The following is a 24,870-nucleotide window of genomic DNA, read 5'->3' as shown; positions in this document are numbered from 1 at the left end:
GTGTTGTCCCGGTTCTTTAGCTGTACAATGACATGTCCAGGTATGTTTGATGAATATAGTGAATTATGTCTTTCATTTATTCTGTAAGATAAAGGGCCATCACTTCATTATGTAATTGCTTGGGCAATTCCAGCTTAATTAATTCCCAAATGTAGATTGAGTTAGGTCGCACAAGTTAGTAATGCATTTCCTTATAGTCTAAGGTATTTCCTGTCAAGTAGGTTAATACAGAGAACCATGGTTTCACTTTCAACTGAATTTACTACAAAAGAATTAAAGAAAAATGACACATGTGGTTTCAAAGAAAGAAAGGAAAAAAGCTTGCGAACCTGGGAAACAGCTTCCCTGGTTATGAAAGGAAAGTGTGTCTTTAAGGACAAAGCGAGAGACTCAATAATAGAAAGAAAGTTCCCTACTCCATTCCACTTATGCAAATGAGGAATGTAAGTGTGCTTAATCCAGACTGATCATTTTTATGTAAGTGGAGGATACGACCATGTCCATTCCTGATTGGCTGGCTTTAAATATGACTGTGGGTCATGTACTTCATCAGTCAGGGATGGGTAACAAAGTGATACTTTCTGGAGCTATTTATTTTGGCAGTAGAGACAAAAACATTTCTTGCCAAGGGCCACAAAGCTCAATTGGTGGTCCTTCCAGGGACACAGAGTACTGTGTGCCCCCATAATCAGAAAATGGCTATCAGGCAACATTCCAAATTTTAGCTCTAATGAATCACTTGGGGTCCTCCTTGTAGATTCAGCTTCTCTTAAAGTTCACACCATTAAATTTCTGATCAGCTCAAAACTCAAAGGATAATAGCATGTCTGATAGAACAGATATTAGAGTGAGATTCAGCACCATATCTAACCTAAGTCCCTGGATAAGGCACTTTCCATCTGTACAAAGATTGCCTCTGAGAAAGATCTGAATTGCTGCACAGGATAGAATCACTATGGCAGCCTGAGTATCAAAGTATCATAACAAGCATAGTAAGTATGCCTGCTTAAAATATGTTTCCAATGTTACACGATACCATTTAGGTGAAAGTACTGTTTATTGTAACAGAAGTAAATGAAAAATGTCAGCATCACCCCTTTGGCTTGTTTTCCTCGTGGTGTTAGTTATATTTCCACCAGGTCTAGTGAAGTCTGACTGAGGACACAGCCTTCAGTTCCCTGCCCACGTGCTCAGTGATAAGACGATCAAAGACAAGGCCACCCCAGCAGTGGCCTTCAGACAGTAAACACAGAAGCTTTAAACAGACAAAAGACCCACAGACCTTGCACAGTTCTTGATTTTATGTGATTCTTCATTAAAACCAATTTGCCAAGGATGAATAATGGAAACCTGGATAATCATCAGGTCTAGCCAAAGCCACATCATCTTTGCATGTATCCAGTATCTCAGGACCTGACATGTTTTACACTTACTTCTGTGTAGGAAGATCTGGAAAGTAGATGTAGTAACAGTATGGACAGCTGAAGGATCCCATTGAGAGCTGAAAGCCATGAGGAATAGGACTGGCCTGTCATAACACTCAAATAGATACAGGGAAGCATGGCAAGGGCTTGCCTGCTTCACTAAACTCCTTCGAATCCAAATGTGGTCCTGAGTTTCTTGTTGACATTACTCAAAATATGAGGAAAGAAAGGTCACATTTTCAAACTTCATCCTACCTAACTTACCCTCATTCTCATTTTAAGCACAAGTATGAGCCATGATCAAAGAAGGAGAGGGGAGTGATGGGCCAGGAATCAGGGTCGATTCCGTTGTATTAGTCGCTGTATTGGGAACTGGGTTTTCATCCTGCATAGTTAATGTGGCAAGTTTTATTTTGATAGGTAGGAGTGCTAGGAAGTGAGAAAAGTAAAATATCTCAAAACCCAAATATAGTGAGGACAAAACCAATGTGAGGACAGGAGGAATCATTTATATTCTACTAATTGGTTTCCATTGTCCCCTTCGATGGCTGGAGGATGGACTCTGTCCTCTCATAGGACTGGATTCATATCCTTTTCACCATGATTAAAAGTATACACTGTACCCCACAAACAAGAACCAGTAGGCAAAGAATCATACCCAATAAATCACATGTTTCTCTCTCAAATCCAGGACTCAGTATCCCAGGAAGATTCTCATTTGTTCTACCTGGCATACCTGATCACATTGTGAGCAAATGGCTGTTGTTCCATGTCTGCAAGTTCCTCATTGGCTGACTGGGAGCATAGTGGACTTTGAGCTGCTCTCCTTGAACCTTCCATTTGCCCCTATCTTGCATAGATATAAGTGATGGAGGTTGACACGTTTCAGAACAAAATATTATAGCAAGGAAAGGAACATAACCAGATAGCTGAACAAGTTAAGTAGTGAGTCCAGTTTCTAAAAAAGTAAGAATAGTTACAGTTTCTTGAATTTTTAACTTAATCATTTTGGTACTGTATTTATCTCCCCATTTATTTTTTAATGAAATCCTTAATGGAGGTAATATCAAAACTAGTTTGATTGAAGTATGCTTATCTTATTAATATCATTTTCCTGAGATAGATGCTTACAATTTCTTATATTTTTTCCTTTCATAATTGGCTTTATTTAAACCAATTTATCTAAGATATCATTTCAAAATGTAATCAGTATAAACAATTTATAGTCTGTTATGTAAGTGCAAGATTTGTTATTCAAGCATGAACTCTTTCCCCTAGTTTGTCTTTTCAGTAAACCACACCATCAGATCATGATTGCCCACTAGGTACCCCTTTTACTTACTGAAGTGAATAATCACATTTATTCATTGGTCACGAACCCCATCTTTACACTCTTAGAAATAGTTCACCTTTATCAGCCCCACTATATTCTCTGTTTTAGATCCACATATTCACTTCGGGTTGTTTCTTAATGCTCTTATTTGATTGCTGAATCGGCCACCCGGAGCACAAGAAAATAATCTACTTGACTTCTTAAAATTACTTCTTGTAAAAAAACATGTATAAGATCAATATACATGAAGAACTTTAAAATAATATATTAAAAGCATTGGTCTTTGAAGTAGCACCAAATATTGAGTATCTTGGTGAAATAGGTTTGGGTTTTTTTCCTAATAGTTCACAGGAAAAGCACATAGATCCTTTGGCATCCAACATTTTGTTGTGGATGTGTCTAGCAGTTTTGAGTCAGTATCCAAGGTTTTACTTGCAGTTAATTTCAAGGTAGTTTCTCTTGGCTTCCCTGTGCAGTAAGAACTTTTACTCAGATCTTTGCATAATTGGTCAAATTGTCCTGCATAATAACAAGTGCTAATCCTGTCCCTTTTGTACTTTTTGTACTTCCTCCTGTCCCATTGATCCGAAGGGGAGCTCAGGAGTTAACTTGCCTCCTTCATGCCTGCACTACTGAGGGAAGCTTCTCTGATATCCTGCACTGTCCCCATTTTCTCCAGGAGCAAGTGGGGCTGTGTTGAAAGGGAGTAATCCATGGGAAGGTGTCTCCTGGGGTGGGGGTGGGGGAGTCATATCCCTATCCTCATGGGATCAAGGAATGTTTTAAATTTTTTTAGTTTACTCAGCTTTGTTTGATTGTTTGGCTGAGACTGATAGCCTTTAAAGGATATCAACTACTTTTTTAAAGGGTCACATCTTTCTTTGCAAAAGGTCAAATGGAACTTGTAGAAAAATGTATAAATATATGTCATCTACAATGTCCCTCTGGATAATTCCACTCTACCCTCCTGAGGGAATCAGAGTGATAAAGATAAAAGTCGTTATTACAGAAATGAGGGTGACCTGGCTGATCCTTACAAAGTGACCTAGTGACATAAATAATCATGTGATTAACTGCAGAGTCAGTCAATGAAACCCACTATAATCCCTGGAACAAGTAACAACACAAATATCTCGGTATCTGTCTAGCTCTCCATAGTAGATCTAGATACAAATATCCACCTGAAGACACACGTGGCGATGTGGTATTTGTAAGGAGTTAAGAAGGGCAGGACACCCCCACCCCCAACCCGGAGCTGTGCACCGCTGCCAGTGCTACAGGTCTTTTGGGACAAGTGGTGGCTCTGAAAAGAGCCTTTGGGTTTTGGGGTGCTCGGGGCGTGCAGAAGCGGCTCACTTTCTCTGGGTGAACATGGCCATGGCGCCGGCGGCCTGGTACACCACTTTACTGCCAACCTTCCCGGGCAGCAGGAGGCGCACGGCCCTCTGGATGTCCCAGGTGGTGATGGTCGAGCGGTTGGCTTGGCGGGACAGGCGGCCGGCCTCGCTGGCGATGCCATCCAACATGTCATGGACGAAGGAGTCCATGACGCCCGCGGTCTCCTGGGACAGGGAGAGGTCCTGGTGAAACGTCTTCAGCACCCGGGGGAAATAGGTGGCAAAGCTGCCACCACGGCCGGGTCGTCGGTGGCACCTTGGCTTCTCCTGAGTCTGCTGGGTCGTAGAGTCTGTCCCCTTGGTCTCCTGGGGACCAAGGTCCTCCTCAGCAGACATCTCAGAGGTTGGCTCGGTTGACTTGTCCAAGCTCCGCTCTGCCATCCCTCAGGCTGTGAGGAACAATGGCGGCTGCTAAGGGGCCAGGCCTTTAATATTCACGTCAGTGTGTCACGTCACAGGCCGACTGAACATCTGATTGGAGGGTGTGCTCTGCAGGGAGCCTGTCACTAAGGCGTGCGTGCGCTCAGTGTGATTGGATGGGCCTCCTCCTGCTTGGATCACGTGGACCAATCACAGTGGGCACTCAAGGTGATTGGACGCTCCTCCTGGTTGGCATCTGGGCTACAAAGATCACATCAGCCAATCACCATGGGTATCCTGCACCCCGAAAGCTTCCTGTTGTCGCTCCCGGAGAAAGGTAGGAAGATGATCCGGAGAGCAAAAAGTGTTTGGACCACGTCTGTTGACTGTTGCCACACTGTGAGAATTTTGAAAAACCATCATTGAAATTTCTGAAATCATGCAAGTTTCAGTTCTGGCTCCTTGAAAAAGTCTGATGTGAAGTAACCCACATGATTTATGAAATCATTACGGGGGCTGGCGTAGCAACTGAAGTGGTACAATGCCTCTTTAGCAAGCGTGAAGCCCTGAGTGCAAACCCCAGTACCACGACCAGTAAAAAAAATACAAACAATACTTGGTAATATTAAATTTAACTAAGAAAATGTAAGACATGTACACTCAAAAGTATAAGCCATTGGTGAAAGAAATTAATGAATGCCTAACCAGAAAAACACCCCATGTTCTTGGATTGAAGGACTTAATAATATTAAGATGTTACATTATGTGCAAGCATGAAGCCTAGAGAGAGAGAAAGAGAGAAAGAGAGGATAGTATATAATATGATCTACAGATTCAATGTAATATGCCTATCCAATAAACTTTTTTCAAAAAAAGGAAAAGATAAAACTAAAATTCCTATGGAATTTTTTTGGTATTGGAAATTAAACTCAGAATTTCTAGTCATATGAATCTTGAAAAATAAGACTATTGTTTCCTATTTCAAAAGTTACTACAAAGCCACAGTAATTCAAACAGTGTGGCACTGACATAGGATATATAGTCAATGAAATGGAATTGAGAGCTCAGAGATAAGTAATACATATGTAGTGAATTCAGTTTTGTCAGGGATATCAAGACCATTCCATGAGGGAAAGAATAGGCTCTTCAACAATGGCGCTGAGACAACTGGATAACCATATACAAAATATTGAAGCTATTTTATGCCATATATAAAAATTAATTCTAAACTGGTCAGTTACTTAAATGTGAGAGTTAAAAGTAAAACTCTTATTTTTTAAATTTTTATTTTATTCATATGTGCATACAGTGTTTGGGTCTTTGTCCCTCCTTCCCCCCACATCCTCCCTTAGCCCCCTTCCTCCCTAACCGTCCCTTACCCCTCGTTACCTGGCAGAAACTATTTTGCCCTTATCTCTAATTTTGTTGAAGAGAGAGTATAAGCAATGATAGGAAGGACCAAGGGTTTTTGCTAGTTGAGATAAGGATAGCTATACAGGGAGTTGACTCGCATTGATTTCCTGTACATGTGTGTCGCCTTCTAAGTTAATTCTTCTTCAACTAACCTTTTCTCTAGTTCCTGGTCCCCTTCTCCTATTGGCCTCAGTTGATTTAAAGTATCTGCTTTAGTTTCTCTACGTTGAGGGCAACAAATGCTATCTAGTTTTTTAGGTGTTTTTCCTATCCTCATACCTCGCTTGTGTGCTCTTGCTTTATCATGTGATCAAAGTCCAATCCTTTCTTGTGTTTACCATTGATGTAATGTCCACATATAAGGGAGAACATACGATTTTTGGTCTTTTGGGCCAGGCTAACCTCACTCAGAATGATGATCTCCAATTCCATCCATTTACCTGTGAATGATAACATTTTGTTCTTCTTCATGGCTGCATAAAATTCCATTGTGTATAAATACCACATTTTCTTAATCCATTTGTCAGTGGTGGGGCATCTTGGCTGTTTCTATAACTTGGCTATTGTGAATAGTGCCGCAATAAACATGGATGTGCAGGTGCCTCTGGAGTAACCTGTGTCACAGTCTTTTGGGTATATCTCCAAGAGTGGGATTGCTGGAACATATGGTAGATCAATGTTCAGATTTTTAAGTAGCCTCCAAATTTTTTTCCAGAGTGGTTGTACTAGTTTACATTCCCACCAGCAGTGTAAGAGGGTTCCTTTCTCCCCGCATCCTCGCCAACACCTGTTGTTACTGGTGTAGCTAATGATGGCTATTCTAAAAGGGGTGAGGTGGAATCTTAGTGTGGTTTTAATTTGCATTTCCTTTATTGCTAGAGATGGTGAGCATTTTTTCATGTGTTTTTTGGCCATTTGAATTTCTTCTTTTGAGAAAGTTCTGTTTAGTTCACTTGCCCATTTCTTTATTGGTTCATTAGTTTTGGGAGAATTTAGTTTTTTAGTTCCCTATATATTCTGGTTATCAGTCCTTTGTCTGATGGTAGCTGGTAAATATTTTCTCCCACTCTGTGGGTGGTCTCTTCAGTTTAGAGACCATTTCTTTTGTTGAGCAGAAGCTTTTTAGTTTTATGAAGTCCCATTTATCTATGCTATCTCTTAGTTGCTGTATGCTAGGGTTCCATTGAGAAAGTTCTTGCCTAGACCTATTAATTCCAGAGTATTTCCTACTCTTTCCTGTACCAACTTTAGAGTTTGGGGTCTGATATTAAGATCCTTGATCCATTTTCAGTTAATCTTGGTATAGGGTGATATACATGGATCTAGTTTCAGTTTTTTGCAGACTGCTAACCAGTTTTCCCAGCAGTTTTTGTTGAAGAGGCTGTCTTTTCTCCATCGTATATTTTTAGCTCCTTTGTCAAAGACAAATTGATTATAGTTGTGTGGCTCCATATCTGGGTCCTCTATTCTGTTCCACTGGTCTTCATGTCTGTTTTTGTGCCAGTACCATGCTGTTTTTGTTGTTACTGCTTTGTAATATAGTTTGAAGTCGGGTATTGTGATACCTCCAGCATTGTTCTTTTGACTGAGTATTGCCTTGGCTATTCATGGCCTCTTGTGTTTCCATATAAATTTAATGGTAGATTTTTCAATGTCTTTAATGAATGTCATTGGAGTTTTGATGGGAATTGCATTAAACATGTAGATTACTTTTGGGAGTATAGACATTTTTACTATGTTGATTCTACCAATCCATGAGCATGGGAGATCTCTCCACTTTCTAGAGTCTTCCTCAGTCTCTTTCTTCAGAAGTTTATAGCTTTCCTTGTAGAGGTCGTTCACATCCTTTGTTAAGTTTACACCGAGGTATTTTATTTTTTTTGAGGCTATTGTAAATGGAATTGTTTTCATACATTCTTTTTCAGTTTATTCATTATTAGTGTATATAAATGCTAATGATTTTTCTATGTTGATTTTATATCCTGCTACCTTGCTATAGCTGTTGATGGTGTCTAGGAGCTTTTGAGTAGAGTTTTTTGGGTCTTTAAGGTATAGGATCATATCATCTGCAAATAGGGATATTTTGACAGTTTCTTTACCTATTTGTATTCCTTTTATTCCTTCTTCTTACCTAATTGCTCTGGCTAGAAATTCCAGTACTATGTTGAATAGGAGTGGAGATAGTGGGCATCCTTGTCTAGTTCCTGATTTTAGAGGGAATGGTTTCAGTTTTTCTCCGTTAAGTATAATGCTGGCTGTAGGTTTGTCATGTATAGCTTTTATAATGTTGAGGTATTTTCCTTCTATTCCTAGTTTTCTTAGAGCCTTTACCATGAAATGGTGTTGGATCTTATCAAAGATGAGACACTTGAGATGATCAAGTGTTTTTTGTCTTTGCTTCTGTTAATGTGGTTTATTACGTTTATTGATTTTCGTATGTTGAACCACCCCTGCATTTCTGGGATGAAGCCTACTTGGTCGTGGTGAATGATCCTTTTGATGTGTTGTTGAATTCGGTTTGCCATTATTTTATTGAGGATTTTTGCCTTGATGTTCATTATGGAGATTGGCCTATAGTTCTCCTTTTTGGAGGTGTCTTTGCCTGGTTTTAGGATAAGTGTAATACTGGCTTCATAAAATGTGCTAAGCAGTTTTCCTTCCCTTTCTATTCCATAGAACAAAAACTAAAACTCTTAGAAGAAAATATAGCAGTAAATATTTCTTGTATTGGATTTGGTAGTTGTTTCTTAGTTTTAACACAAAAAGCATAATACTCAGAGAAAAACAGACATATTTTACTTGATCAAAATTTAAACTCTAAAGTGTGAAAAGGCATCTCAACTAAGTAAATTTTAAATTTACAAAAATGATAAGTGAGATTATGAATATATTAATTAGCATGATTTATCATTCTACGTTGTATACATGTATCAACATTTTACACTGTATTCTATATTTAATTATGATATGTCAGTTAAAAGCTGCTTTGATTTGGATCTAAAATGTCCCCCAAAACTCATATGTTGAAGGCTTGGAACCCAGTGCTGCAGTATTCTGTATATGTGTGTTTGGGTCTTTTTGGAGATGATTGTATTATGAGGGCTCTGATCTCACCAACCTGTTTACCCATTGATGGATTCATAGCTTAATGAGTTACTGGGAAGTGGAAATTTTATGAAGTGGGACCTAGCTGAACAATGTAGGTCACTGAGGACATGTCCTTAAAGGGTAGTTTTTCCCCTGGTCCCTCTCTCTCCCTCTCTCTCTGCTTCTTGGCTGCCATGGTTTTGCTCCACGCATGCTTCTCACCATGATGTTCTGTCTCACCACAGGCCCCAAAACAAGAGAGGGAAATGACCATGGACTGAAACCTTCATAACCATGAACCAAAACAAAAATTTCCTCTTTTAAATGGATTTTTTCACAGTGATGGAAAGCTGAATAACACAAAACCATTAATTTAAAAAATATAAGTCACTGATTAGACATAATGTTTGTAGGTCACATATATGATAAAAGACAGAATATATCCAGAATATATGAAGAATTCATCCAACTTGAGAATAAAAGGACAGATAACCAAATTATAAGATGAATTTGAATAGACATTTCTCTGAAGAAAGGTACACAAATGGGAAATAAATACATGAAAATATTCTTAACACAATTAGTCATTAAGTAAATGAAAATTAAAACCACAATATGTTAATTCACACCAAGTATCATGGGTATAGTTTTTAAAAAATAAAAATAACAAGTGTTGGTAAAGTTGTGGAGAAATTAGAATCCTCATACACAGCTGGTGAGAATACAAAATGGTGCAGGTGCTGCGGAAAACTGACTGGTATTTCATTAACAAGTTAAACAGTTACTAAATGACCCAGCAATTTCACTCCTAGAGTTATGCCGAAGAAAACTGAAAACATACATTCACATAAAAACTTGTACCCAAATGGTCATGGCAGCATTATTCATGATAGACAAAAATGGAAACAACTCAAATGCCCATCAACTGATATGTAGGTAAGCAAACTGTTATATATCCGCTAATGAAATATTATTCAGCTTCAAAAATAATGAAGTACTGCTACAAGCTACATGAGTAAACTTTGAAAATAATATTGTAAGTGAAAGATCAGGAACAAAACACCACATATTGCATAATTCCATTGGTATAAAATGACCAGAATAGGCCTATCCATAGAGACAGAAAGTAGATTAGAGTTTGCTGGAGGCTGTGGAGAGAAAGGAATTGGGAGTGGCTACTAACAAATATGGGCTTTCTTTGGGAGGTGACAGAAATGTCATGAAATTATATAGTGGTGATGGTTACACAACATTGTGAATATGCTAAAAGCCACTGAAGTGCACACTTTGAAATGATAAAATTTTATATGGGACCATATTTCATAAAAAATTGCAAATGAAACAAGATTATATTAAATGTTGAATTATGGGTAAATATAATTTCTGTTGGAAATTTATGTAATAATTTCTAGAAATGGTTTACATAGTGGCATAATTATAGACTAATGACTCGCCCATCAGTATTTAGGAACTTAAACTTTTCTGTTTTAGGTGAGAGTGGGTCTAGGAGTTGTGGAGGAATCCACCAGTTTGATCCTATTTATTCTCCCCTATTTAATTTGAATATGTTTCTAGCAAGAATTTCAGTAGTTTCCAGTCTAGCAGACAAATCATATTCCTTACTTGGGAAGCAAGAGTTGGGCAATTCTGAATCACCATTGCATACTCAGTCCTCACCATGTACATCCAGTAGAAATAGAGTAACACACACACACACACACACAAACACACGCTCGTACACAAACACACACAGCAGAACCACCTAAATCCAGTAGAAATAGAGTAACACCCACCCATCCCCCGCCCACACACACACACACACACACACACACGCTCGTACACGAACACACACAGCAGAAAGGACTACTATCCTAAAACTTCTGTTTGATATCAGCATCCAGATAAGTTTGAGTATAAAGTGAAGAGAAGGACTTTATGCATACTTCCTTAGAAACAGAATGGGACTGTGGCCCAATGAGAGGCCAGATAAATCAGTAGCACTTTGCAGAGGAAAAGGGTACCATAGAAGGGACATCAGTACCCAGTAAACATGAAAGTACCCAGGAGAGAAAGAGGGAGTCTCAGTAGTAGAAGACTGGCCTCTGTCAGCCAACTGGACTTGTTCCTGAATATAGTTTAGATAAAACCTATGGACTTGTGTGGGATGATGTTCAGAGATAAAAGTATTAAGAATCTCAACACAGTGTTACGTGCCAGTGCCGAGGGTCCTTGTCTTCACAGGCCAGAGAACTGGCTCGTGAGGCAGCTGAATAATGAGCCAAAGACGGTAAATAAAGTAGGATTTACTAGAGAGAAAGGAAAGGCTACAGGTAGGGAACTGCAGTGGAGCCCGGAAGCCGGTGGCTCACTGCACAGGTGAAGGCTAGGGTTTTTATGGATGTTTTAACTCTGGTTTAGGTGGGTTTTTCTCATTGGCCATGGATTCGCAGGCTTTCTCAGGTGAACTGGTTTGGTTTTCACCTTTATTGAGGGAGGGGAAACAATCTAGAGAGCATTTTGCTCATCAGCCCTGTGGCAAATCTGAATCTGTCCTTTAGGATGCAGGAATGCAGGCCTCCATCTCCTCAGGATATAGAAATGATATTGCTCTCCATGGGGGATGGGATAGTCACTCATCTGCCTTAGTTCTCCAGACCCAACAAAAGGAACCAGTGTGGTATCTGAAGTCTGTAATCCCAGCTATGCAGGAGGCAGAAATGGGAGAATTACAATTTGAGTCCAGCCAGAACAAAAAAGTTAGCAAGTGCCTATCCCAAAAAACAAACTGGGTGTGATGATGCCTCTTTGTTATCTCAGTTATGCAAGAGGTAAGGTAGGAGGATCTTGGTCTGAGGTCAGTGACAGGGCAAAAACATGAGACCCTGTCTGAAAACTAAACTAAAGCAAAAAAGGCTAGGGGCATGGTTAAAGTGGCAAAGTGCTTGCCTTGCAAGCACAAGGCCCTAAGTTAAAAAACCCAGTACCACAAAAAACAAACAAACAACAACAACAAAAAACCCAGCAGAACTTAAAGCAGGAGTTGGTCTCTTCTGACCACAAAGCACTGGACTATACACCACAGATCTATATGTGAAGCCTGCCCTAGCTGTGAATATTGGCTGATAACAACTGAAATATTACCTCTTCTCTAGAGAATTGTTCTCAGCCAACTAGGAGCTGTTTTCCCCAGAGACTATGCTTTGCTCCATCTGTAGTTTTTGATCTTCGACTATTTGACATTACGATACGAAAAACCAGTGCCTTTCTATCAAGGTATGACTATAATGGGAAGACACCTAAATATGCTCACAACTGTAGTTTCAGCCCAATTACTAACTCATTTTACTAGCCAGTCTACTTTGAATTACAAGTTTTTAAAAGTTTTAAGCAGACTTTTCTTTTCTTTCGTTTTTTTCTCTCCCCCTACCCCACATTCCACCATGTGAAGAACTCTAGAATGTCTTTATCCTCTGGGCAAGGTCATATGCTCCTCTCATCTTGCTGACAGCAGTAGTGAAGGACCATTGAGGACTGCAAAACATACAGCTCCTGTCAGTAATTGGGAAATAAGCAGACCCAAGGCCACCATCTGACCCAAAGCCTTGCCTCAGTACGTACATCCAAAAGCCCAAACTCTTGGGAGGAGGACAGAAGCTTTTGAAATAGTAGCTCACTATGGTTCTTATTGTGCTTGGCAAATTAATAAACCTTCATTTCTTTTCCTCCAAAACCCTGCTCTCCTTATTTGTAAAATTGGCATGGAGTCGAGGGGCCAAATTTTTGGTACCAGGACCACTTTGTCTTTGAAGTTTCCAGGTGGGATTTACTAAAGTTTATCTCCAGTTAAACCCCATTCTCCCTGTCCTATTCTGCGTGCTTCACTCCCATTAACATGAGAATATCATCTCAAGAAACTGCTTTCATAAGGATCTCTGTTTCATGTTCTGCTTGTAGGAAGCCTGACCTAAAACAAGAGGTGTTTATAGAAATATTCTGGTTAAAATCACAAAAAGAGGAAAACATAATTGTTATCTGTTTTAGCAAATAACAAATCAAGAGACAAAGGCTATCTCTTGGAAGAACATGAACTGAAATTGAACCTGAATTCAATTAAGTTTTTCTAGAATTAACTACTATTTGATAGGAAACAGAGTAAAGAGTCACGTATTAATGATGATACCACCGAGATCCAGACTGTGGGAAAATATAGGACAAACCACTCTGTTTCATCAACTATTACATTGAAGAGAAAATTTAAAAGAACCTATAGATTAGAAGAAATGTAGGTTGGGTGCTGGTGGCTCACGTCTGTAATCCTAGTTGCTCAGGAGACAGAGATCAAGAGGATCGTGGTTCAAAGACAGCCCTGGGCAAATAGCAAGAAAATCCATCTTGTAGAGATATGCACTTCAATTTGAAATATTTATGACTAAAGTGATATGTCTAGAATTTCTTTCAAAAGTAATTTGAGTGCTAGAAGTCGATAAGGATGAAGATGAAATAAAATTGGCCATACCTTACTGTGGAAACTAAATAATTACTGCATGGGTTTGCATTATTCTTTTCTATTTTTATGTTTGAAAATTTTCATAGTAAAAAAATCAAAATAAATTTAACGCAAGCTATAGAGTGCAATTTTCAATAAAAGTGAACAAAACGCAAATGCTGTCATTTAAAATTTTGACATCCTGCTCATCATAGATATTCTTCCACTATTTTTTATTTTCCCTTAAATATTGCATTAAATGTTATTTTTGTAAGAACTGAGATTTTCTTGCACCCCCTTAAAGGCTGGGACCAAATCTTGGTGCAAAGGATGAGGGCATCCCTGGAGCAGAGAGGAGGGACAGGCAATTCCCCACAGAAGTGGGAACGGCCAACAGCCCTCTGACAAGATACCGCCCTTCCCTGGTGGGCAGAGAAAGAATAGCCCAGGAATACACAAAGAAGGCAGTGACAGAGCCCAGCCTGGAGACATTCAACACCAGTGGGTGCGGAAAAGGGGCCGTCTGGCCCCGCCCACGCCGGGCAGCGGCGGCTGCTGGCGAGTGGGCGGGGCCACTAGCGATGACGCAGGCCTCACGTGACTGGCCAGTATAGACTAGCAACACCTAGCTCCAGCGCCAGACGCCGCCAGAGCTCGCTCCCTCTACCAGAGGCAGCTGCACCTGCTCTGGGGGCCCAAGGAGCGCGCGGGCCAGGGGCGGCCCCAGAGAGGAGGAGGCGGGCGAGGAGCGGGTGAGACCCCGAGCGGACCCTGGGGTTGGAGTGGGAGAGCGGACCCCACCCCCGGGCCCTGCTGCCCAGGGCGGAGGCGCAGCCGGTTGGGGCTGCAGCCCCCACTCCCCGCCGCGGCCCCGCAGGCGGGCGCTGTAGGTGGGCGGCCCTGTGCATGCGGAGCAGCCGCCCGCTGGTCAAGCCCGGCGGTCCCGAGGCTCCGAGCCTGTGGAAACACCTGCCTGCGCCATAAGCGCCAGCTTTTCCCACGGCCGCAGGGCCCCCCGCCCCCCGCCCTGTTGGTGCAGAAAATGGTGGTCAGCGCGGGGGGCGGGGATGCGAACGCGGGCGGCAGGGAGGGGCGGGGGGCGGGGGTCTCTGGCACCCAGCACTCAGCTGTGGCGGCCCCCGCTCCCAACCCGGCCATCTGCAGATCTGCCAGGCCGTGTCGCGGCGGCGTCTCGCGGCGAGAATCAGGAGGAGGAGGAGAGGCAAGGATAGGCCCAGGTTGGTGAGTGGGACATCGCTGGGGGCGAGGACAAGGGGGCGGGGGAACGTGTGGGAAGACAAGTCTGAGATCCCCCAACCACAATTCTTCCTCCCTCCCCCATCCTGCGTTTGGGTCTGGTGGAAGCCTGGAGGTGGATCCACTGGGAAAGTGATGAGCTTTGGGGAGGGAGGAGGGCGGACTGGACATGTGGACCTTCTCAGGTGGGAAAACGAAATTAACCGAAGGCCTTTGAAATTGAGGCTTCTGAAAGTTGAAAGGTGCTTAGTAGGTCCTCTGTCCTCGTAGCTGATCAGTATACCAAGAATTCGGTCCCCTTTCTTGTCTCTTGTCTCCTAGGAGTAATGGAGTCCAAACAGAAACAAGCACTTAAAAATCTCAAAGTGGAAAATGCTCAACAGGAAAGCGAAGGAGAGGAGCAGGCCTCTATTCAGAGTGAAGAGGAATCCCGCCACTTGGGAGGGGCTGAAGGCCAGAAGCCTGGAGGAAATGTCAAGCTCGGGCGAGTCAGGCGACTTGTCCCTAATTTTCGATGGGGCATATCTAGTAGGCATATTGATCGCAATGAAGTGGGAGATGATGTAGAAAAGTTTGTTGGGCAGATGATGGAAATCAAAAGAAAGAGTAGGGAGCAGCAGATGAGGCATTACAGGCGCTTCCAAACCCCTGAACCTGACAATCATTATGACTTTTGCCTCATACCTTGAAACTAAGATTTTTCCCTGAGGCTCCAAATGTGGCCACTGCTTTACAAGCTTGCATTTTTGTAAAACATTTGGTGTATCTATATTAATTTCTGGTTGAATATTTTGCTTCAATTTAAAAGAAGTTTCTGCATGGCTGTTCAACCTGTTTTAGAAAAAAATGATTTTCATAGTTTGAAATTGGCTGGGGTAATTGGTGTATGTCACCACACCTAGCTTTATTAATTGACATGAGGGTCTCACTAACTTTTTGCCCAGGCTGTCCTCAACCTGCAGTCCTCCTGATTTCAGCCCCCCAAATAACTAGGATTACAGGCATGAGCCATTGGCCTTTGGCTAACCTCTAGAATTTTATTAGTTACAATTTAGGCATTCCTACTCTAATACTGGTTCCCATGGAGGTTCCTGCTCCAGTAATTTGTGATTCTCTGTTTTTTACCTGTCTGACTCTCCAATTTGGGAGCAGTTGTTTTCCCTTTTATTTCAGTTTTCTGGGGGAATCTAAGAAGAGTTACTGATTTTTTTGGTTCAGTTCTTTATTTTTTGTCAGGATAGTGTGACAGCTTTCAAGTTTCTATGTCAGGACAAAAATGAGACACTTATTTATCTATTTTGTCTCATGTGTCACTAATTCATTCTTTTTTGTGGTACTGGGGTTTGAATTCAGGGCCTCATGTTTGCTAGACAGGCGGTTTAACCACTTGAACCACACCTCCAGCCCAATTCATTCTTTTTTATTGCTGAGTAGTATTCCTGTATGTGGATATAACACAATTTCACTTACTGATTTGCGTCTTAAGAAACGTATGAGTTGCTTCCAATTTGGGTGTCTTCTGAAGAAAGCTGCTCTGAACATTGGTACATATGTCTTACATGGGCATATGACTTCTTCCAGGTTGAACATTTAGGAGAGCAATAGCTGGATCATTTTGCAAATGAGAGATTAGTATTATAAAAACTGATGAATGATTAGTGGTTTTTCCAATATAGTTCCAACATTTCATTTCCACTAGCAGTGTGGGAAAATTCTGTCTTTGATCACATTGCCAACATTTGATATGATCATTTTTTAATATTGACCATTCTCACAGGGGTGTAGTGATGTCTCATAATTTCAATTTACATTTATTTAATGATTAATAAGGATGTCCATATGTTCATGGGCTCATTTGTCCTTCTGTAACTTCTTTGATGAAGTGTCTCTTCAAATATTTTTCAATATATCTATTAAATTGACTTTTGAGAGATTTTTCTATATTTTATATACAAGTCCTTTATTGGATATATGATTTTCAAATAATTTTTTCCATTAAGTGCTCTGTCTTTTCATTTTATTAACAAAAATGTGGTAGGACAAAAGTTTTTGTCTTTTAGAAAGTCCATTTTATTGATTTGTTCACTTATAGATTATGGTTTTCATGTTCCCATCTAAAAACTTTCTCCTAATCCAAGGTCAAAAGGATTTCCCTTATGCTTTCTTCTGGAAATTTTGTAGCTTAGCTCTTATATTTAGGTATTTGATACATTTTACATTAGTGTTTATATATGTTGTGATATATGAACCACAATTTATATTTGTGTATATGGACACCGATCTATCTGAATAACATTTGTTGGAAACACTGTATTCTCTCCACCTTTGTACCTAACTGAAAGCCAGCTGTCCATGATGTTTTTAAGTCTTTTTAATTTGAGGAAGACCCATCATTTTATAGATAGTCATTTGTGCAATTTGTGTTCTAACAAATTTGTATTTATAAAATATAAGCAAATATATATGTATTACTAAATTTCTTCTATTTCAGATATAAAAATCAACATATTCTAGATCAGTGGATTACAATAGAATTTCTACACAGATAAAACTATTTTGTATCTGTTCCTACTGCTTGTTATGTACGTTTGGTACTCTGGGATGTAGATATGTCTTGGAACTTTTTTTTTTTTTTTTTGCGATACTGGGGCTTGAACTCAGGGCCTACACCACGAGCCACTCTGCCAGCCCCCTTTTTTTGTGATGGGTTTTTTTCGAGATAGGTTCTCACAAACTGCTTGCCCAGGCTGCCTTCAAACCACAATCCTCCTGATCTCTGCCTCCTGAGCAGCTAGGATAATAGGCGTGGGTCACCAACACCCGGCTTGCCATGGAACTTTTGATTGACTTTTTTTGTTGTTGTTCATTTATTCACATGTGCATACATTGTTTGGGTCATTTCTCCATCCTCCCCCCCTCCCCCACCCTTCCCCCCTCCCCTCTCAGTTCCAGGAAGGTCTCCTTCTACCCTTATTACTGATTTTGTTGAAGAAAAGACATAAGCATAATAAGGAAGACAAAGCATTTTTGCTAGTTGAGTTAAGGATAGTTATACAGAGAGATTCCTACTATTGTTTTCGTGTACCCATGTGTTACGACCCATGTTGATTCAACTCTAAGTGATCTTTACATTGTTTCCTGATATAACCTGTCATTTCAAGGTTTCTGTATTAGTTTCTCCACAGTGGGGACATCAAACGCTTTCATGTTTTGGTTTTCTACCTATTCCTATATCTCCTGTATGTGCTGTCTCCTTGTCTTGTGATCCAAGTCCAAACACATTGCTGCATTTGCCCTAGATCTAAAGTCCATATATGAGGGAGAACATATGATTTTGGTCTTCTGAGCCTGGCTGACCTCGATCAGAACGATGTTCTCCAGTTCCATCCATTTACCTGCAAATGATAAGATTTCATTTTTCTTCATGGCTGAGTAAAATTCCATTGTGTACAAGTACCACATTTTCTTAATCCATTCTTCAGTAGTGGGGCATCTTGGTTGTTTCCATACTTGGCTATTGTGAATAGTGTTGCAATAAACATGGGTGTGCAGGTGCTTCTGGAGTAACAAGTGTTGCATTCCTTTGGGTATATCCCCAGGAGTGGGATTTCTGGATCATATGGCAGGTCTATGTTTAGATTTTTAAGAAACCTTCAATTTTTTTTCCAGAGTGGTTGCACCAGCTTGCATTCCCACCAGCAGTGGATTAGGGTTCCTTTTTCCCCACATCCTCACCAACACATGTTGTTGTTGGTGTTTTTGATGATGGCTATTCTAACATGGGTGAGATGGAATCTTAGTGTGATTTTGAGTTGCATTTCCTTTGTGGCTAGAGATGGTGAGCATTTTTTCATGTGATTTTTGGCTATTTGAAATTCTTCTTTTGAGAAAGTTCTATTCAGTTGCCCATTTCTTAATTGGTTCATTGATTTTGGGAGAGTTTAGTTTCTTAAGTTCCTGTATATTCTGGTTATCAGTCCCTTGTCTGATGTATAACTGGCAAATATTTTCTCTCACTCTGTGGGTGGTCTCTTCAGTTTAGAGACCATTTCTTTTGTTGTGCAGAAGCTTTTTAATTTTATGAAGTCCCATTTATTTATCCTTTCTCTTAGTTGCTGGGCTGCTGGGGTTCTACTGAGGAAGTCTTTGCCTATACCTATTTGTTCCAGAGTATTTCCTGCTCCTTCCTGTAGTAACTTGAGAGTTTCAGGTCTGATATTTAGGTCCTTGATCCATTTTGAGTTGATACTAGTACAGGGTGATAGACGTGGATCTAATTTCAGTACTTGCAGACAGGTAACCACTTTTCCCAGCAACATTTGTTGAAGAGGCTGTCTTTTCTCCATGGTATATTTTTGGCACCTTTGTAAAAAATGAGGTGGGTATAGTTGTGTGGATTCATGTCTGAGTCCTCGTTCTGTTCCTCTGGTCTTCATTTCTGTTTATGTGCCAGTACCATGCTGTTTTTATTGCTATTGCTTTGTAATATAGTTTGAAGTCAGGTATTGTGATACCTCCAGCATTGCTCTTTTTGCTGAGTATTGCCTTGGCTATTTTCAGTCTCTTGTGTTTGCAAATTAACTTTAGGGTAGATTTTTCAATCTCTGTGATAAAAGTCATTGGGATTTTGATGGGAATTGCATTAAACATGTAGATTGCTTTCGGTAGTATAGCCATTTTTACTATGTTGATTCTTGCGATCCATGAGCAGAGATCTTTCCATCTTCTGTAGTCTTCCTTGGTCTTTTTCTTCAGGAGTTTGTAATTCTCCTTGTAGAGGTCTTTCACATCCTTTGTTAAATTTACTCCTAGCTATTTGATTTTTTTTGAGGCTATTGTGAATGGAATTGGTTCCGTGTATTCCTTCTGAGTTTGTTCATTGTTGGTGTATAGAAAAGCTAATGATTTTTGTAAGTTGATTTTGTAACCCGCCACCTTACTGTAGCTGTTTATGGTGTCTAAGAGTTTTTGGGAAGAGTTTTTTGGGTCTTTAATGTATAGGATCATATCATCTGCAAATAAGGATATTTTGACAGTTTCTTTACCTATTTGTATTCCTTTTATTTCTTCTTCTTGCCTAATTGCTCTGGCTAGAAATTCCAGTACTATGTTGAATAGGAGTGCAGAGAGTGGACACCCTGTCTTGTTCCTGATTTTAAGGGGAATGGTTTCAGTGTTTCACGATTAAGTATGGTGTTGGCTGTAGGTTTGTCATATGCAGCCTTTACAATGTTGAGGTACATTCCTTCTATTCCTAGTTTTCTTAGAGCTTTTATTGTGAAGTGGTGTTGGATCTTGTCAAAGGCTTTTTCTGCATCTATTGAGATGATCAAGTGGTTTTTGTCTTTGCTTCTATTGATGTGCAGTATTACATTTATAGATTTGCGTATGTTGAACCACCCCTGCATCCCTGGGATGAAGCCAACTTGGTTGTGGTGAACGATCTTTCTGATGTGTTGTTGGATTCGGTTTGCCATTATTTTATAGAGGATTTTTGCATCGATATTCATTAAGGAAATTGGCCTGTAGTTCTTTTTGGAAGTGTCTTTGTCTGGTTTTGGAATGAGAGTAATATTGGCTTCATAAAATGAGTTAGGAAGTGTTCCTTCCCTTTTTATTTCATGGAACATTTTATGGAGGGTTGGTATTAGTTCTTCTTTAAATGTCTGAGAGAATTCAGCAGTGAATCCGTCAGGTCCTGGATTTTTCTTTTTTGAGAGGCTGTTGATGGCAGCTTCAATTTATTTTTTGTTATACATCTATTCAGGTGATTAATATCCTCTTGGTTCAGTTTTGGTGGTTGTAAGTTTCTAGAAATCTGTCCATTTCTTCAAGATTTTCAAATTTAATAGAGTATAGGCTCTCACAGTAGTCACTGATGATTTCCTGTATTTCCGTGGTGTTTGTTGTTATCTCTCCTTTTGAATTTCTGAGTTTACTGATTTGGGTTTTTCCTCTCCTCATTTTAGTCAGGTTTGACAGAGGTTTGTCAATCTTATTTATTTTTTCAAAGAACCAGATTTTTGTTTCATTGATTCTTTGTATGTTTTTTTTTGTTTGTTTTTATTTCATTGATTTCAACCCTTATCTTAATTATTTCTTTCCTTCTGCTTGTTTTGGGATTTTCTTGTTCTTTTTTTTTCTAGAAGTTTGAGCTGCAGTGTTAGGTCATTGATTTGAGACCTTTCTGTCCTTTTGCTATATGCACTCATGCCTATAAACTTTCCTCTTAGGACTGCCTTTCCTGTATCCCATAGGTTCCGGTAGGTTGTGTTTTCATTTTCATTAACTTCCAGGAACCTTTTAATTTCCTCTTTTATTTCATCAGTGGCCCAACGTTGTTGAGTTATGTGTTGTTCAGCTTCCAATTGTTTGTGTGTTTTTTACTGCTTTTTTTGTTGTTGATTTCTAGTTTTAATGCATTGTGGTCAGAATGCATGGGATTATTTCTATTTTCTTATATTTGCTGAGGCTTGCTTTGTGCCCTAAGATATGATCAGTTTTGGGAAAGGTTCCATGGGATGCTGAGAAGAATGTGTATTGTGCAGAAGTTGGATGAAATATTCTGTAGACATCAGCTAGGTCTATTTGATCTATGGTATGATTTAGTTCTAGGATTTCTTTATGATTTTTTGTTTGGATGACCTATCTATTGGTGATAGGGGGGTACTAAGGTCTCCCACTACCACTGCGTTGTAGTCTCTATATGCTTTTATGTCCTTCAGAGTATGATTGATGAAATTGGGTGCATTGACGTTGGGTGCGTATAGGTTGATAACTGTTATTTACTTTTGGTGTATTTCCCCTTTTATTAGTATGGAGTGTCCTTCTTTATCTCATTTGATCAAAGTAGGTTTGAAGTCTACTTTGTCCAAGATAAGTATTGCTACCCCTGCCTGTTTTTGGGCACCATCAGCTTGGTAAATCTTCTTCCAGCCTTTCACTGTCAACCAGTGCTTGTTTCTGTCAATGAGATGGGTCTCCTGTAGGCAGCAGATTGTTGGATCTTCCTTTTTAATCCCGTTTGCCAATCGGTGTCTTTTGATGGGGGAATTTAGTCCATTAACATTCAGTGTTAGTATTGATAGGTACATGGTGATCGCTGTCATGTAGTTGTCTCTGTTGATTAAGGGTTTGATTGTATGCAGCTCAATCAGTGTTACTCTCTACTTTCTTGCCTTTTCTTCTCCTGTGGTTTGGTGCTGCCTGCACTTTCGTGGTTTTGTTTACTTTCATATTCTGTGTGCAGAATTCCTTGGAGAATCTTTTGTAGTGGTGGCTTGGTGGTCATATATTATTTTAGTTTGTTCTTATCATGGAAGACTTTTATTGTTCTGTCTATTTTGAATGAGAGTTTTGCTGGGTAGAGTATCCTAGGATTGAAGTTATTTTCATTCAGTGCTTGGAAGACCTCACTCCATGCTCTTCTTGCTTTTAATGTTTCTGTTGAGAAGTCTGCTGTGATTCTGATGGGTTTACCTTTGTATGTTATTTGTTTTTACTCTCTTACAGCCTTCAATGTTCTTTCTGTAGTCTCTGTACTTGTTTTTTTAATGATAATATGTTGTAAGGTAGTTCTATTTTGGTCAGGTCTGTTCGGTGTTCTGGAGGCCTCCTGTACCTGAATGGGCATTGTTTTCTCTAGATTTGGGAAGTTTTCTGCTATTATTTTGTTGAATATATTATGTATTCCTTTTGCTTGCACCTCTTCTCCTTCTTCAATGCCCATGATTCTCAGGTTTGGTCTTTTGATGCAGTCAGTGAGTTCTTGCATTTTCTTTTCACAGGTTTTGAGTTGTTTGACATAGTTCTTCAGTTTTTCCTTTAATTGCCATTTCATCTTCAAGTTTTGAGACTCTGTCTTCTGTTTATTCTATTCTGCTGGAATGCCCTTCCATTGTGTTTTCTATTTCTGTTTCATTCTTTTTTCTGAGGTTTTCCATATCATGCGTTACTTCCTCTTTAATATTGTCAATTTTTGCCCTTAATTTGTTTCTCTCTCTGTTTATGGTGGTCTCAGTTTCAGTTTGGTGTTTATTTAGGGCTTCTATGATTTCATTTATTTGTTTCTGGGTTTTCTCATATTCTTTGTTTTTTTTTTTTTTTTTGTCTTGGAATTTGTTGTGTGCCTCCTGTACATTTTGGTTGACCATGTCTAGTAGCATCTCTTTTAAATTCCCATTAATTACTTGTAGGATTTCTTCTTTCAGAATGTTCTTGGGGGCTTTTTGGGTTTCTTGGTATAGTTTATCTTTGTTTTGTTGGAGTCTGGATCTGGGTATCCGTTTTCTTCATTTTGCTCTAAATCCTGTACTACTTTATTTTGGGGCGGGGAGAATGGTTTCCTTCCCTTTTTCTTCTTCCCATATTTCCACTAGGTACTGATTCTGTCCCTGGACTATGTGTTATTTAGTATTAGCTGGGTAACAATATTAATACTAACAAAACCAAGAAAGAAGAATAAAAAAGAGAGAGAGAGATGGAAAGATGAAAGGAATAGAGAAGAGAGGAAAAGAAAAAAGAAAGAAACAAAAAATGGGAGAGATGGTAGATGATCAAACAGCAAACCAGGCAACAAATCCCTTAAAGAAGGGGTAAAAAATATCACCAGTTCTGGAACAGTAGAATTGCAGTCTTAGTTGTTCTCATGTTAGTTCTTTAGCCACCAGAACTGTCTGTGTGTGTTTCTTAGGTAGGTTTGGAGCCTTCCTGTGGCAAGTGGCAGGTGGGTTGGGTCCCAGGGGCCTACGGGTGGAGGCCTTAAGCTGAGGTGAAATAGCAAGCTTTTGGAGCGTGGTCCTGGTGTGTCTGAAGGGCGCAGGCTGGCAGAGTGGAGATGCTGTGTGTCTGTGGATCCCCAGCTTGACAGGCCAGGAGGGCCTGGCCCAGTGGAACAGAGATCGTGCGTGTTTGTATCTCTGGTGTGGCAAGCCTTGGGTGCGTGGCCCAGCACAGCAGAGATCGGCAGGCTTGTGCAGGCCTGGAGGGCCCGGCCCAGCAGAACAGAGATCACACATGTGTGTATCCCTGGTGTAGCAGGCCTAGCAGGCAAGGCCCAGCGAAACGGAGATTGTGTAGGCCTGTGCAGACCTGAGGGCATGGCCTGGCTGAAATCGCGGATGTCTGTGGATCTCTGGCTTGGCAGGCCTTAAGGGCTCCTCTGGCAGAGATCGTGCGTGTCTGAGGGGTGGAAGTTTTGGGTAGCACAGCCCTGGCGGGGCAAAGGAGTAGGGCCAGAGGATCAGAGATCCCACTGTGTGCGGAGCATTGGCTCTGTGGGCCTATGGGGCGGGGCTTGGCATGCAGCCGGGGTAATCTTTTAGTATATGGTGGCGTGGAGAGGCCTCCCACGAGCTAGGGGTTCAGAGTGCTGATGTTTCAGCTCTCCCTGGTCTTTTATCTCAGTCAAGTGTGTCTCCAGCTTCTCCTCAAAGTCTCTGGATCATGGAAGTCAGAAGGTCTGTGGCTGTATTCCGGTTGCCGTCTTGGATCATCCTCCTCCTTGACTGACCTTTATTGGCCAACTTCTCTTTCATTTCTGGTTTTGTGCTCTTACAATTTGTTCTGCCAAGAATGACTTTGTGTTTGTGCTTTTTTGTCATTCTGCATTGTACCTTTTGGATAGATTCTTAGAATATGGATTGCTGGATCCAAGAGAAAATACCCTTGTCCCATGAAATAGATTATTTGAAACAGAAAGCATCTGGAAATGTGGCATCAAGAAGTAAACTTTGTTCTTATCACATCATTCCTTTAATTCCACTAACTTCTTGGTGTTTTATTTTTTTCTAGTGTAATATTGGTGAAGGAATTTCTAACTAAGCCCCAGGAAGATGAACTAGTACAGAAGAGCAAAGAATAACAAAGGGTTAGTTAGAAGATGGGAGTCATCAGTCCTGTATCCCAGATGTCAGGCACACCTATCGACCACAGGACCTTTGGTGAGCACTTTCTGTTTCTTTGTCTCTAGCGTAACACAGAAGTGCACTCAATATAGAAATAGCAGTTAGGGGGTCTTTGAGGCTTTGGGGTCAGAAGAACTGTGATTGGACCCTGAGAATGGTTACTGGCTGGTTGTTTGATCTCAAGCAAGTAATTTGTCTACTGTGTGCC

The 24,870-nt window shown here is 40.4% G+C and overlaps 2 protein-coding genes and 1 long non-coding RNA gene across 4 annotated transcripts in view; 2 read left to right on the top strand and 1 right to left on the bottom strand.

The window, feature by feature from the left end:
* Positions 1 to 4,109: 4,109 nt before the first annotated feature.
* LOC141419436 (histone H2B type W-T-like) lies at positions 4,110 to 4,535 on the bottom strand. The gene has a single exon (XM_074062229.1). The coding sequence runs from the start codon at positions 4,533 to 4,535 to the stop codon at positions 4,110 to 4,112; it is 426 nt and encodes a 141-aa protein (XP_073918330.1).
* A 9,543-nt stretch (positions 4,536 to 14,078) lies between these two features.
* On the top strand, positions 14,079 to 15,625 carry LOC141419882 (protein BEX4-like). Its single transcript, XM_074063982.1, has 3 exons — positions 14,079 to 14,252; positions 14,665 to 14,738; positions 15,079 to 15,625. Exon 3 carries the CDS (start codon positions 15,084 to 15,086, stop codon positions 15,444 to 15,446), a length of 363 nt encoding a protein of 120 aa, XP_073920083.1. The 5' UTR covers positions 14,079 to 14,252; positions 14,665 to 14,738; positions 15,079 to 15,083; the 3' UTR covers positions 15,447 to 15,625.
* A 2,052-nt stretch (positions 15,626 to 17,677) lies between these two features.
* LOC141419883 (uncharacterized) overlaps positions 17,678 to 24,870 on the top strand; it is a 219,951-nt gene continuing 212,758 nt past the window's right edge. For both annotated transcript variants that reach the window (XR_012444600.1, XR_012444601.1), the window contains exon 1: positions 17,678 to 24,698. This is a non-coding gene — a long non-coding RNA (uncharacterized lncRNA). The remainder of the gene's footprint in view (positions 24,699 to 24,870) is intronic.

This window comes from Castor canadensis, chromosome X, assembly GCF_047511655.1.
Source record: "Castor canadensis chromosome X, mCasCan1.hap1v2, whole genome shotgun sequence".
NCBI classification, from domain to species: domain Eukaryota; kingdom Metazoa; phylum Chordata; class Mammalia; order Rodentia; family Castoridae; genus Castor; species Castor canadensis.
Note: the sequence above shows the minus strand (reverse complement) of the source record. Positions and strands in the feature narration are given on the sequence as shown.